This window comes from Nasonia vitripennis, chromosome 2 (assembly GCF_009193385.2).
Source record: "Nasonia vitripennis strain AsymCx chromosome 2, Nvit_psr_1.1, whole genome shotgun sequence".
Classification (NCBI taxonomy): Eukaryota; Metazoa; Arthropoda; class Insecta; order Hymenoptera; family Pteromalidae; genus Nasonia; species Nasonia vitripennis.
Genome location: NC_045758.1, coordinates 23,340,820 through 23,356,590, shown reverse-complemented (window position 1 = coordinate 23,356,590; position 15,771 = coordinate 23,340,820). Strand labels below are relative to the sequence as shown.

The window sequence follows — 15,771 nt, the reverse complement described above, 5'->3', positions numbered from 1 at the left end:
TTTAGCCGCGAGAACCCGAGTATAGTGTCTTCTGTGCGCGAGTGTGTATGTGTATGCGCGTCTCCGGTTGTCCGCATACTAATTGCGCGCGACCTGACAACTGCCCGCCGCGCATACACAGAGTCGCATTCGCGGACAATGCGCTGCGCGCGAGCTCGTTTCATTAAGGAGCTTTTCCTTAAAGCCTGTCCTTCGCCAGCACCGGGTAGTTTCCTGTTTTTCTTGCGCGCGGAGGGCTACTTCTCTCGATCGTGCAACTACTCTCGTTGCTCTCTTTGCAGACGACTTCATTTATTTTTTCGCCGTATGCATCGAGCTCGAGATGGACAACGAGAGCGTATGGTGGTTTGCTGAGTAGTTCATCAGTATGGCTCTCGTTAGCAGTCGATCTCCTCTTCGCGCGAGAGGGCAGATAGAGATGTGGAGAGTATTTTATTCCTTTCGTTTGAATTTAATTGACAGTCCAAGAGGACTATGCTACTTTTCCAAAACTAATTAGTAAAACCTGTATCGAAAATGCACGTATACTTATTCATTTTGTAGCCGCATTTTTTGCAGCTTGTCGCGCGCGTGTTCTGTATTTTTGTAAAATAACTTATTTTAAAGACAAAAAAAAAACTCGCGTGTATCAGAGATCGATTTAAAAACAATTTTCGAAAACCAGATTTTAATATAAAGCTCGTCCTCGTTTTTTTCGTACCACCCGTTACATTCGATTGTATCGACGCGCCGCAGCCGGGCGAAGACAAGACAAGAGAGCACGTGGGCAGGCCGGCGCGCGCGCGCGCGTATAATTTTTCGCGGCCGCGCGCGCACTTAATTTTTGTTATACTTCGCCGTACAGCTATATAATATACATCGCAGCTATCTGTCTGTCTCTCTCTCTCTCTCTCTCTCTCTCTCTCTCTCTCTCTCTCTCTCTCTCTCTCTCTCTCTCTCTCTCTCTCTCTCTCTCTCTCTTGTACACATCCCTTTTCTCCCAAATTTCCATTAAACTCTTTTCAGCTTAATCGTAAAACCGCTCCCGATGCACACACACATATAACAGCGTTTTTTTCCCCAACGATAATTCCAACCTTTTACGATCACCTTAAAGACTCGCGCTCGCCGTAACACACATTTTTTTTCGCCAGACACGTTATTTGCTTCGTAAAGAAAATGAAGATTTTAAACCGACGAGCCCCGGCGATTCTTTTCTCGTCGACTCGCACATCAGAGGGGAAGGAGGAGGATGAGGAGGAAGATAAAGGGGTCAGCGGCCGGTACCTTTCGCCGTTGTGTATAAGCAGTTTTGAACACCCCAGCCTGTGAACCAAAACGCGTGCGCGTGTGTGTATATTGTAGCAGCTGAGCACCCGTGGTGCAACGACCATAACGAATTCGAAATGAGGCTTCTTTTTAAATATCGTTATACCCTCGCGTTTGTGCTTTTATTACGGGTAATTGAAAGCTGTGCATCGATTTTATTCGATTGCTGTGAGTTATATCTGTGGACGAAATTTGTATCTTTTGTAGATCTGTTATACAATATCGACTGTGCTTCGACTGTACACGTAAGGTATAATTAAAGTAGCTTCAGACGTGCAGTTATTAGTTCCTCGGCTCGAGCGCATTTTGTTTTCGTTTATAACGGTGCATACGCGCGAGTTTCGTTTTGGTTTTTGGTTTACGCGATCGTTGTTGCTGACGTGCAATTTCCGCTCAAAAACGAGAAAGCCATTAAAATTTCGATTAAGCTAATACTTATACACTGGCGCGCTGATCTTCAAGTGACCATATCCAAGCTATTTTAAAGTTGTGGTTGTGTATGGTGTCTAATTTTAAATACGTATTGAATTCAGTCTAGAACAAATAGATGAATATTCACAGAGCACATACCTCACAGCTTCACTGACCTCTCGATATAGCAGCACAGACAACACTGCATCGGTCCGTCAAATTCATTATCTAGTTACAGAGTTATACAGGTCTCCAGCATCGAAAATCCGCGCGCGGCACCGCAAAAATCACGTGCGCCAAGAGTCCATGAATTACGGATATCCGTGCGCGCGCACACACATACACACACGCGTACAGCAACAACAGAGGAAGGAAGAGTACGGAGTACACACAGAGCTATTAAAAAACCGCCGCCGCGCGGATGCTGATGGCTCCGCGAGTACTTAGTATAGCCGGCGCGTAGTTGAGTGCGGGCGGTAATAAGACTGCTGGCGGCAGTAGCTGCGCCGTGGTATCGTGGCCGCAAGGCCCCTCTCTCGCTCTTTCTGTCTCTCTCCCTCTCTCTCTCTCTCTCTCTCTCTCTCTCTCTCTCTCGCTGGCACATGATCCCCCGGTCCATTCTTCTTCCTCTCTCTTTCACTCTCTCTCTCTCTCTCTCTCTCTCTCTCTCTCTCTCTCTCTCTCTCTCTCTCTCTCTCTCTCTCTCTCTCTCTTGCTCTCGCACTCCCTACTATACCTGCGATGTCCTGATGCAGTGAGCATACAAGAGTCCTCTCTTTCGAAGAGGACGATTCTCCGCGCTACAGAGTCGCGTGACAGCCGGAATCCTTTTGTGCTCTTGCGCGCACGGCCAGCCTTATTCGCGGATCGATCAGCTAATGCCGTGTGTGTGTCTGCGGTTACATGAGCACGCTTAGTTAACTTTAATACTTATAGTATTAAAGTTTTTTAGTAATAAACGCAAAAGGAGCAAGTAAAGACCGCGCGGGGGAAGCAGCACAGAATTCAGTTTCTCATATCCTTCGTTTTCTGTTCTTCTCGCTATACAAGCGCACAACTAATATCCGCTTCCTTTCAATATCCTTATATTGCTCTTATACGTTTTATAATATCCTCTCCCTCGTTCTCGTACATTTACGCCTATCCTCTTCTTTCTCTCCCGCTCTCTCGCTCGCTTTGTCTTATTACTCGTCTTTGCCCGATTGGTCAGCCCAAGGCGAGAGAATCGTGCGAGTGAGCTCATCCTGAGGCGTTGGTTGGGTTGGCGAAACGAGCCGTGAGTGCCGCCAAGATTTGTATATAATGCATGTGTGTATAGCCTTGCGCATTTCGTCGCCCTTTTCTCGGCTTCAGGCTCCTTGGCGCTTTTCTGTTTGCGGCACTTGACTCAAAGTGCTTTGTAGAACCACTACTGTTGCAAACTGTAACCACTTGATCGCAGATTATAAGATTTAGACACCTACCTGTCTTACCTTTTCAGCTCTATTAATATTGCTTTTTGTAATTTGATTGTGTTATCCGATGCAGCTCTCGTGTATTAGACTTGTGGATCTTAAAACTGGAACCAGTGTAAGTTAATTGGTGGTGCAAAACATAATCGTATCTTGATTAACATAATCTAATGCATATAATAATACAAGAAAATGCTGGGAACCATTGTTTAAAAGGTCATCTTTATAAACGCAGAATAATTGATCCGACTTGTTTTAAAATTTTAAAAAAAAAGGTTTGCTCAACTAAGACTATAGTTTTATCGTCGATATTAATATACATGAATAGCAGGTAAAATAAAAATGACGAAAATATTGTAAACAAACTTATATTTATAATACATAGCGATTAGAATGCGCCCTCGTGCGGTGCAAGCTGCAATTTCTTCCTCCACCTGTTATGGCAAATATCACGCATAGCGTGTTTATAAGGACTAGCCGGTTCACCGCTCACCGCAATCGAAGTAGCGGCTTACCGACTGGAAAGAAGAGAGCTACTTTTACACGCCAAGGATAATGCAGATCTTGCAAATTTTATACAAGTATATAGTGGACTCGTTTTCAGAGGATTTAAATTATTGTACGCACATGTATCGGCATTTTTAAAAACGACTTCAATATTTATACCCACTTATTTTATATTGAAAGAAATTTTATTTGGAATGCGTTAATTACAGACGATCTAAGAATTTTAGCTAATTTCTCCGTTCTCTTCACTCAAGTGGGTCCGAATATGTCTCCTGTTTAGATACCAAAATTGGAGAATAAAAATGAAGTTACTATTTTGTGGTTCTAAAAGCAGCGCAGGTAAACTCAAGCAGGTCACGAGTGATCCAAGTTGAGGACTAGAAGTTACATTTTTGGCATAGGTATAGCATGCCGCTATATATTATACACTGGACTCGCATATTGAGGGAATAAGAATGCGCGTACATGCGCCACCTGTATCTTTGCTATAACCAGAGTCGGAAAGATCAAGCGATAAAAGCCAGTCTAAAACTGTTTTGATTGACAGCTACTACATATAGCTTCGCGCTGCTATGTATGACTGATTCCGCATGTTCGCACGTCGCTAGCATGCAATTGCTATTCAGATATCGTTTACATATTATGCGCCTCACTTTTCTAGTATCGTTTTTTCAAAGAAGGAAGTATAATCTTTTTCATGCTACGTTCATATTATAAAGTATCCGCTACAACGAAAGTTTTCTCATCCGAAAAGAACACGAAAGCTTAATATAAATTTTACCACAAAGGAGCTCGAAATGAAATCATAAATTACAGGATTACGGCAACTTACTAAAACAACAACACCAGCTAGTTTGCCTCTGGTAATAACCAAAACTCTACCATAATACTGCCTGACCGAACAAAAATTTCGAAACAAAGACAATCCCAAAGCAGCCGCTCGAAAAGACTCATCCATCCGAAATGACATCCTCTCATCCGCACGCTCGCGTCGCACGGACGACTCCTTCTAAATCGATTATGCGAAAAGTCAGTGGCGTTAGTACGTCCGACAACGATTTGTCCGTATACGACCCTCGTGATTCGTCCGCAGAGCAGCCGCTGTACACAGAACCGGGGTAAGTTTATCATCGCGGAAGCTGCAATCGGGGATGAATCCGCTGTGCGCCGGGCGCGCGCGTGAGTCACACTGTGCGGCGGCGGCGGGTACTTTCCCCGGGACTGCGGCAGCCGGCCAAAAGAAAATAAACGCGTGAGCTAGCATCCCTTGTGCCTCTGCACGCCTCACTATCTCCGCGTTACTGCTCGTTTTTCTCGCTTTCTCTCTTGCAGAATCTCTGCTCGAACTCGTCCTTTCTTTTCTCTCTGTACTATACGCGCGAGGAGGCATCTATCTCTATGTTCTGCACTCTGAAGCTTTCTTGGATTTATTATACGTGCGCGCTTTCGATAACAATACTGAGGCTCGAGTAGAGGTAGCGGTTGGGCGATGGTAACGCTTGATTTTTAAAGATTTATAATTTTTTTCAGTTTAAATTAGCCAATGAATTCTTATTGAAAACACGAGTACAACAAGAGTTTATCTTTCGGTGACGATGCAAAGACACCTTTCATTTTTTAAATTTCATAATTAATTCGTTGGCGAAGAAGTCTTCATAGTTTGACATTTTTTATGATTTTAATATACTCTTTCTCCTCGAAAACCACAATTGAACGAAAACGCACGCAAATATTTTCCCATATAATATTCCATTATGACGGATAAAAAAGGTCAACAAGAAGCGGGTTCCAGGTGCACTGTTGTTTAAAATTCACGTCAAAAACACGAAGGCGCGCTCACAAAATTGGACGCGTTGTTGAGAGTACGTGTCAGTCATGCTGCTGACTAGCTCTAGCTAAAATGTATTGTATGAAATTTATAAGCAGATCCATTAAAAAACACGATCACGCTTATGCAGCACATTATACTTGACAATTTAAAAATGATTTAGTATATTAAAAAACTCGCATAAGCATAAATAAAGCATAAAACTTCAAATCGCTTCTATATCTGTAAAAAACAAACTAAAACTTCCTAAATATATTTGAGAGCTTCTTCGAGGGAAAACTTTTCAATTGCACAAAAATGATAATACAAATAGTATATAGACGACATCAGAAAAAAACGCTCGGTCCCCCTTTTTTTCACTTTCATCCGTTATCCGTCCTCTCTCTCTGCATCTCTCTTTCTCCCACCCATAAAAACTCGCGCACGCATCCCTCCGCAGCTCGCGTATAAAAATTCAGCTTGTGACGTCAGCCCTCTCCGCGTCGTCGTTCGCCCCTCCGAAGACGAAGCGCTTCCGAGAGCTATAGGTATACACCTCCTCCGCCATCGAGGATCCTCTGAGTATAGCTGCTGCGTCTGCTACTTAATAGGGTCCTCTTTTCTTCGTCCGCGGAAGCGCTTGCACGCGAGAAGGAGAAAAACGGATGGCTCGAGTCCTCCCCGCGCTATACACTCGCCAATTGGAAAAGTCATTAAGTTGAAAGCGAAAGAATGTTGAATGGTAATTTAAAGAGAGGCGGGGGCGAGTGCGCGACAAGCTGAGCAAAACTATTTTAAGTTAATTGCCGCGACGCCGCGCTGTGTCGCACGCACTCGATGCTTCCTTCTGCACGAGTGTATAGGTATATATGTATCGGAAGAGATGCAAAGAGGCGGGATAATTCATCCGTAGAGTCTTTTTTTCGGCTCTGAAAGCTCACGCGCGAGGCGTGAGCCGAGTTCCGATGCGCGAGTGACCTCAAAAGGTGACATGGGAAGGTGGGAATCTTTTGATGATGAAAAGCATGCTATTCAAAGGGTCTTACAATATTTTTATTTATATTTGATTTTGCTATTTGTCGAAGTGCATAAGTACATAATTATATCGATATATTTACGTTATATCGTTGTTCAAATTCATTCTTGCATGGATTTTCGCTTTTTTAATATTAATTATGTTAAGACTATTGATTTTAACGTTTCAAAGCAAGAATAATTTATCACTCCTACCATTACTCATGGCAGGTTTACGTTCTATATATATGCATCAGGGAACAACATTTTTTAAATAGCTGTTCAGCAGTCAGAAATGCCATATCACGACATTTTATAATGCGACATTTTATTCATGCGAGGAATGCATTTTTATAGACAGATAGCAAAAAGCATGCAAATTTCGTGGATTCCTTGTATTTCAAAATCGATGGATTCTGATTCGCAAAAACAGAAATGCTGTTTTCTCGGATATTTTGCCAATTTCCAAACGGCCGGGGTCATTTTTGCTTCCTCCTAGAGGAAGCTTTGTAATAGTAAAATTTTGAGTTTCTTCAAAACTTCTAGAAAATACTTTTTAGTGTTAGAAGTTCAAATCAAGTGTTTTTGGAAAATGTCCGTATGGATGTCCGTATGGATGTGTGTGTGTGTGTGTGTGTGGATGTGTGTGCGTGTATGTATACCGTAATATTTCTGGAACTACTTTGTCAATAGCAATCAAATTTGACATGCATATATATTTTTGGATTCTGAATTCGGGAAAAACAGTTATTTTTAAATTTCTTAACTATATTTTTTATGTCCATTTTTTGAATTTTAAAAAACACTTTTGCGTTTTTTTCAATCATCCCATTGTTACAAACAATTCAGCTATAATGCGTTTGAAAGAGAATAAAATTACCTACTTTTCCTCGTTTGGTGCTCGGGATTGACCGCTTTGTTCGGCAGATAAAATGAAAAAGGCGATTTTTTTTGAAAATTCATATCTCTGAAACTAAACGTCATAACCTCGCGAAAAAAATGTCAATGGGTCACGTGTCAAACTATACCCCATTAAAATTTCAAGTGATTTGTCTACTTATTTTTTCAGTAATAAATCGAAAACTGAAAAAAATGAGTTTTTTTGTGCCTCGATTACGGACGCAAAAAGGCCTTATTGCACTTGAGATTTCGGGAAAAAGTAGATATTTTATGTGTTTTGGCTAAGTTTATTGCACAGCTTTCAAACCCCTATGGTTCGTAAGATATCAAGGTTTCAATTTTTTTTTGAAAATTTTTTGATTTCTTATATCTCTAAAACAATGTAGTCAAATGCTTCAAAATTTTATTTGGTGATTCACTATAAAAAAAAGCTATCTGCTGTTAAAATTTTAAACGATTCCATCAAGCGGTTTTTAACTAAATAGCTAAGATGTAAAAATCGTTTTCTTGAAAATTGCGCGAGCGACTTATCTAATGAATAACCTGCTGTTTTCATGGTTAGGTTGGTTAGGAACAAATGTAAACATGCGTGAATTTCTGTGAAAAAAAATTGACGACAGTGTTTTTTATCCTAATCGTCTACGTTTTTTTTTTAAATGCGGGCACAATTGGCAACGATAACACTGATGGAGGGCGAATATGAGATTGTATCTCAACCGACCATTAAGTACCTGGGACTCACCATCGTTGCGAAACTAACGTTTAAACAACATCTTGAAGTAGTAAGTGGTTGATGCCAAATGTAGGAAGACTAACGCAAAAACAAAGGTTACTTCTAGCCTGTGTAATCACATCGATTATTTTGTGCAGGGCCCCCTAATATGGGCCGATGCCATGTTGGTAAAAAGTTATGCACAAAAGATATCGACAGAGAAGGGCATAAAAAGTCGCGTCGGCTTACTGTATGGTATCGGACCAGGTGGTCTGCATCATAGTAGCATGTCGCTTATTAACCTTTTAGTAATGGAGAGAAAGGACACATTCAAGACGGAGTGACGGATTAGCGACAACACGCAGAATGAAATCTGGGACTTTGCATGAAAGCAGAAAATGACAAAAAAGATGGGATTTAAATAATAAGAAGCGATTGACACATCGCCTTATACCAAGAATAGAGCGCTGGATACAAAGAGGACATGGGGAGGTCAATTATGACCTCACACAGTTTTCGACGGGGCACGGATGCTTTCAGGCATACCTACATAGATTTAAAATAGACCGTCTAAACTGCGCAGTCTGCTTGGGTGCTCACGAAGATGTAGAGCATGTCTACTGTGATTATTCGCGATACCAAATGGAGCGAGAAAAACTCGAGTGTTACCTTCAGACCAGAGTGACTCTTGAGTCAATGATGACAGCTATGTTGACGTCATGGAATTGTTGGTACGTTGTAAACAACTACGTAAGGTCTATTTTCAAGAAAGTTAGAAATGACGTAGAGAAGAGAAGGGAAAGATAAGGCAAAACAGCCAAGTAAAACTGTTGCTGGACTAAGGCCACTTAGTCGTAAATACAAAACACTTCTTAGACCGATGAAGAGGAACGTAGGTGTCGGAGTTGAGTCTGTCCAGAGAATTACCGGTCGATGCTGCACGAAGTAGACGACTAGAAGATACTGCAGTAAGCAGACGGCTGGACGATGCAGAATAAAAAAGACGAGTTTGATCCTGAATCTCCAATCACCTTGGTGAATGGGGGATGTATGAAAATGTCAACGTTCATCGCCGCTTTTCACTGGAGTCCCATCGTCTTTACCATTTAGCTAGGGTTTGTTCCTTCGCGGTTTTCCAAACTTTCTTTTGTGTATTGTCTCAATGCTGGCTCTTTTTGTATATATACTTTCTTTCTGCTGCTAGAAGGTTCATAGGCGGCATATTTGAGACAACGCTCACTGCATTTTCTAATTCTGTTTGGTAAGCAAGTGACCCGCAATGCACTTCTCCTATAAACTAATGACAACTTTTGTGCGTAGGACTTTACCAATATGGCGCCCGCCCATATTAGGGCACCTTATAACATAATTGATGTAGTTGCACTGGCTAGGAGTAACCTTTGACCCTGCATTGGTCCGCTCACATTTAACATTAGTCGCGATAGTGCAGCACTGACTTTTGTAACCTTATTGCTCACCCTCTCCAGATGCTGCTTAAACGTTAGTGTGGCGTCCATAGTGATTTCCAGGTACTTAATGGTCGGCTGGGAGTCTATTTCGTGTCTGCCCATTGTCAGTGTTATTGTCTTTATTTTCTCCCTACTAGATATAAAAATAGCCTCCGTCTTATGGCTAGCAAGCGCAAGTCCAGTCTGCTTTAGCTAATAGTAGATTATACCTACTGCCTCGTTAGCGATTTCCGTCACCTCTTCCTTTTGCTTTGCCACACCACTACTGCAATGTTATCTGAAAATCCTACAAATGTTGCCCCTTCGGGTAGTCCTAGCCTGAGTACTCCAGCGTACATGATGTTCCACAATGATGGGCCAAGCACTGACCCTTTTCAGGTAGTCAGACATAATCCTTCTTATATATGCGGGTACCTCTTTTTTATGGTGGTTGAGTTAAACGCATTTTTTAACATCCAGTGTAACAAGAGCACAGTAGTTTTCGGCTCCTCTTTACCATCTCTTCCCTTCTATCTCAGTTCTATCGGTGTCAACTACTAAGCTTACGGCGCGGTGTCAAGATTGAAACGTTTTTTTCTGAAGCCATATTGATATTTCGCTAGTCCACCTGGTTCTCCAATGACTTGGTTCGTTCTTACGCCAATTATCCGTATAGCTTGTTTCAATACAATATTGACTATGCCATCTAAGCCTTCTTGTTCCCAACCCTTTTGCATGCAGCCAGTAGTTTCTCTGTGGTAGTTGTTGGAATGATTTCGTCATTTGCGTTCGCTTCAGGGAAAGCAGTTACTTCTAGTTGAAGGAAAAATAGCGTAGTCACAAGACGATCTAGTAATTCCAGGCTTTTATGAGGATAAATATAACCTCCCTTTATCTTCTTTATTACTACTTGGTATGGTCGCACACAGGGATCCAGCTCAATCTCGTCCTGCAAGTCTTTAGGGCATCACCGTTTATTTTCTCGGATTTTTTTCTTGAGTATCCGTTAAGCATCCTTTATTTCTTTGTTTTGCGCGTTTACTACTTCTTAACCTCTACCAGTCTTGTGGTATTTCTTCCTGGCCCGCTGTTCCCGTCTTCTAGTTCGATGACACTCGCTGCGGGCTGTGTCTATTTCTTCATTGAACTAGTGTACTGGAGGTCGTCCATCATTGGGCGCTCTCCTCAGTTTCGTTGCGTCGCAGGTTCGGATAATATTTCCTATCATCTCCTCGACCTTATCATTCGGAGATCCGCACGGCTGCATTTCTTCTGGAGCCAGCAGAAATGTCTCCATGTCAAAATTCTTCATTTCCCAACCGACTCTTTTCGTTCTTGTACTCCCGTTTTATCTCCGTTTTGGTTTTCCTATCTTCATTATTATCGCTTGATGGTCACTATTTGTGTAATGATCGATTACCGTCCATGATCTTACCAATCCAATCAGGTAGCTGCTAACAAACGTGAGATCTATGATGGACCCTGCGTCTTCTCTTCGTCATGTGTAAGAGCATCCCTGGTTAATCTAAGATCAAGTTAAGGAGGGCAAATGCTTCCAATAGCGCTCGTCCTCTTTCGTTTGTACTTTGGCTGCCTCACTCTACTACCTATAGACGTTGGAATTGCCTGCTATCAATACTGGTTTTCTTCTTACAGCATCCTGTACTAGCTGGTCCAACAGTTGTCTGAATTGTCCTATTGACGCGTTAGGAGAAGCATAGCAGCTGTAAATGTGTACGCCTGCAACCTTAGCGCGTACGATTCCTTCATTACGTTTTGTCATTTTTTCCTGGAAAGCGGCGTCTCCGCATGCCCATATCGCCGCTTTACCAGTACTGTCCTTATCCCACGATGGTTTGTCTTGGTCTCTGTATTGTTCGCAGACGATGGCTATGTCGATCTCTATCTCACGGACATATTGGCTCAGTAGGTCATGTGCCGTCGCGCAGTGATTTATGTTGAACTGCACTATTTTTATATTCTTCATCTGCCAGTGGCTTTTTCTTCAGCTCGGTAAACTGGGTATGCATAGATACCAGCTGCGTGGTCACTCTATTTACCTGTGACTTCTTTGCAGAGTACACAGTTGGGTTGGTTCTTACACTCCTTTGCTTTATGCCCATCTTTTCCACATTTAAAGCAAAGGATGAGGTGCGAAAAGTGTAGAAAATATATAAGGAGTGGATCAATGAAACGGCACGTTGCTACATGTGGTTCAGTTTGTACCATTTGTGATCGAAAATTTACGTCTAAGAGATATTTAACGCAACATATTAATCACAAACATTGACATATTGTAAAATATTAATAATACAATTAAAATATAAATAAAGCTTTTCTTTTGTAGTTGCCCTGTACTCAATTCCAACTTATTCAGATCCACAATATTTTGTATTATTTTTTAATTGCTCCTTCAGCAAAATAATCGAGATTGAAAATATTTAAAAAAGCATTAACATTGTATATTTAAATAATATTTTATCTATTGGAACTATAAATTTAGTTGGAAGAAGCTACGTGCCAATGAATTGGCAACGGTTTTTTTATTTATTGTAGAAAAAAAAATGATTTCATCGAGGTAGTGAAAAATTAATCAAACTTCATACAACCTATTTCTTCAGCACCAGATAACAATTTCCATCTTTGAAATGAAGCTTTTTGCAATTTAGCGCTCTGCGAGATGGATTTTAAAAAACCCCAGGAAGTCTATAATAATTTTGAAGATATTATATATTCGTGAACTTTTCACAATAATCGCAAAATGTCTGAGTATTTGAGAGATTTTATAAAAGTTAAAAATTTAACAAAATGTATATAAACAAAATTTGTACGCCATGAGAATCCAAACGATCAAAATGGGTCTGTAAAATTTTACGCCTCTCAAAATCCCAATAAATTGCGTATTATATAATTTCACGGATCGCAATTACTGAGAAAGGTAGAACAAATTTGCAAATAATTATTATTTTGTTGACTGAGTTTCAGAGAATTTCGACATCCGTCAAAGCACATCATTTTTCCGGAATAACTCAAGTTACATTCAGTAAAAAATCAAATTTCGCAAAAAATGTTATCATATTTGAAATATATGGATATTTTATTCCATCTCGCAATAAAACCCTGCAAATCTAAAACTGCATCGCTACACGCACCTCTAACCCAATGCACGCGTACACCTCGACTGACCATCGAACTTGCAGCAGAGGCACAAAGTCCTGCACTGTGTGTAGCGTGCGCACTTAGATTATACCAATAACATAGGGCACGCGAAAAATAATCCTGCGGCACCCTTTCTTAGCCCCACGCGCTGTCTTTTCCCCCGCGCGCTCACTCGCCTGTATTATATAGGCCCGGCTCGACTCCCCTACATACACGTGCGTAGGTGTGCGTCCGCGTGAACGGCTGTGTGGGTATATATATATATATATATATATATATAGCTTGCAGTTCCTTCCGGGCGCCTGCGCTGGGGGAAGCGCCGACGGGCCATGATAACGCACGGCGTCGCCGGCGCTCGCAGTATCGGCCGTAACGCCGAAGCGCCGGGTCGCTTCTGACGCTGCGCTGCTCGAGTCTCGGGTTCGGCCACGTGCACGCTCGACTTTTCGCCGTATTACTTGCGTCGCGCAGTGCTCGGGTGTTTTAATGTAACGTGCAAGTGCGCGCTTCATAATTCTGCGGGCTCTCGACCGTTTTGTTTTCAATCGTATTTTTTGGTGGATTTTTTCTTCGAAGCTGTGTAGGTTGAAAAAAGTTACACTCTGATACGCGAAAAAAAATTTGTTTTTTTTAAAGAAAATTCGAATTTATCCTGAAAGCTTTTTGCATGGCTTCATACGAGAATTCTAGAATCACGCAAAACAAGAGAAATGCGCATCAAATGCTGAGAATCTCGTAAAATCTTTATTCGTTTTCCATATATATCACCTACCGTATCACTCGAGCAATATTTCAAAGTACGAGTTATACCCCGCATAAATTCCACCATCAACGCTTATTTTTTTCAACCTATACCGACAAAACTAAACCAGTATATTTTCTCAAATTTAAGTGCGTCTGCTGTCCGAACACCAACAAGTTTCTGTACTTAATCGCGCTCTAAAATAAGAAGTTAAAGCTTGTGCTACTGGTGTCGCTGTAGATTGTTAAACTTTGATCCCCGCTAAAACAGACTTACAACGCAGCACAGTGTGTACAATAGAACGAACAGCGGGTCCGCCTTGAAGAATGCTGGATCCGCTCGTAAATTCGCCCAAGTCACCCTCGACCAAGATGAAACTGCAGCCGCGGGACACGACAACGCGGGGGCAGGAGACAAGCCACGACCTCTAAATTTTCCTTTGTAGAAAAAAAAGGAGCGAGAAAACACTGTGAGACTAGACAAAGGCGTTATTAATCCAGGATCACCGGGAGGAGGACAAAAAAAAACAGAGAGAAAAGCTCGTCCGGAGGCGTATAGTGAGGAAGGAGGGATTAGCTCGACCGCTGTTTGTTTGCGACGCAACAACAAGCCGGCGACGTATTATAATCGGGCCGCGCTCGCAACCGCGCGAATTTGCATTGGCCGATGTGACGAGGGTTCAACGACGCGCGGCTCTCTCTCTCTCTCTCTCTCTCTCTTTCTCTCTCACTCTATCGTTTTCGCACGCACTGTTATGCAGTAGAGCGATGGCGAAAATCGAAAAGCTGCTGATGCAGCTGCTGAGCTTGCTGCTGTTTGCTGCGTCGGCTAAAGGTAAATTTTTGACTTTCGTTTGAGTTTGCGATTGTGTTTGTGAATCCATGGGTTGATTCTGGATGCTTCGTACTTTGAGATGGGAAATTAAGGATTTGCACGTCGCATGCGTAATTAAGCAGAAGCTTAAATGTATGTATGTTGAAATACGTATAGACGGAGTTGGACCTATGAGTGTAGTTCGTTTAAACTTCCTCAAAGCTTTTGAAAAGTGTACTAGTGATTGCTGTCGAGTGATGCTTTGGAGCATTGAAAACGTAAAGCTCTCGCTAATTATTTGTACAAGCTTCAATTTTCAAAACAGTTTGTAAGCTCTTTTGCTTTGAAGCTGACCATTTTGCGGCAAGCTTTTGATGGAAATATTAATTAAGTTTTGACAGCTTTACAAGTTTTAATCTCTGTGAACGTTGTACTTATAGTCACGAGATGTGTAAAAGTAGTACTAAAAATTACAAGCAAACGTAAAATCTTTGTAGGAAAAAGCCTAGCAACTCCGCTGTTAATCGAATGCAAACAAAAACTATCTAACAATTCAACGCCATTAGAGCAGCAATTATTCAAGCTGGCAAATAGACGCTCATTTATCAAATCGCACCGCTCGAGTGTACAAAACAGTTTTGACGTTGATTGAATTCAAACAAAACAAAAGAGCTCTCTTTTTCACTCCCCGCGTTGATCGTACGTGACTGTTTCGCGTCGAAGTCACAGCACGATCTGCAAACAACAGCAATTTTTGTACACACACTTTAGTCCAATTTGCCTCGGAATAGGAATTATATTTGGATCGATAGCCGATGATTGGCAGCGATAAGTAAACACACACGCACTATGCATTAGTGTAACGTATGTGAAAGAAGAAAAAAAGTATCTCGTTCGCGTGCAGATCCGCATTTGCAAGTCGGATTATAGCTATATCCCTCGGAACGTTCACGCGCTCTCTCTCTCTCTCTCTCTCTCTCTCTCTCTCTCTCTCTCTCTCTCTCTCTCTCTCTCTCTCTCTCTCTCTCTCTCTCTCTATCTGTCAATAGAGCCGCATATATCCGATTCTTATTCCAAAGCTGCGACGGCAGATGTAACGTGTTTCCCTATAATGCTCGCGCTGGGCTCTTTGTCACACCTCCGTACGAGAGCCGTTCTGCAACATTGCCATTAGTCAACATTGATAACGAGAACAGTAAAAACGTTATTTCAAGTGCTGCCAGAGGCGATATGCCGAGAGAGCGGTGGGAAGCCACGGGGTATTTTTGTTTTCTTTGTTTTACCCTCTATGGGATAGAGAATGGATCGTGCGGGTGGAGTTAACGTATTTTGGCTTCCGTATATTCTTCATTTTCGTGTGGGTTTTCTATAATTGACATAATGTTAGAGAGGATTAACTTTTTGTAAAATGATGTTGTTTTATCCTCATCGTTTGAAAAATGGGTTTTAAAAAAATATTTCATCAATCATTGTCTGAATGATCTTATTTTACTCCGATA

General features: G+C 41.7%; 2 protein-coding genes across 4 annotated transcripts in view; one reads left to right on the top strand and one right to left on the bottom strand.

Moving 5' to 3' along the window:
• The window catches only part of LOC100679431, a 40,015-nt gene extending 37,806 nt beyond the window's left edge, over positions 1 to 2,209 (bottom strand). Inside the window, exon 1 of the mRNA XM_008212418.4 lies at positions 1,879 to 2,209. The gene's annotated coding sequence lies outside the window, so the exon portion shown is untranslated. The remainder of the gene's footprint in view (positions 1 to 1,878) is intronic.
• A 10,885-nt stretch (positions 2,210 to 13,094) lies between these two features.
• LOC100120941 (proto-oncogene tyrosine-protein kinase receptor Ret) overlaps positions 13,095 to 15,771 on the top strand; it is a 33,031-nt gene continuing 30,354 nt past the window's right edge. Inside the window, exons 1-2 of one of the 3 annotated variants that reach the window (XM_016982316.2) lie at positions 13,095 to 13,297; positions 13,610 to 14,293. In XM_016982316.2, the coding sequence (XP_016837805.1) occupies positions 14,227 to 14,293 (67 nt within the window). In that variant the 5' untranslated portion in view covers positions 13,095 to 13,297; positions 13,610 to 14,226. The other 2 variants (XM_031925053.1, XM_031925052.1) reach the window with 2 other exon arrangements.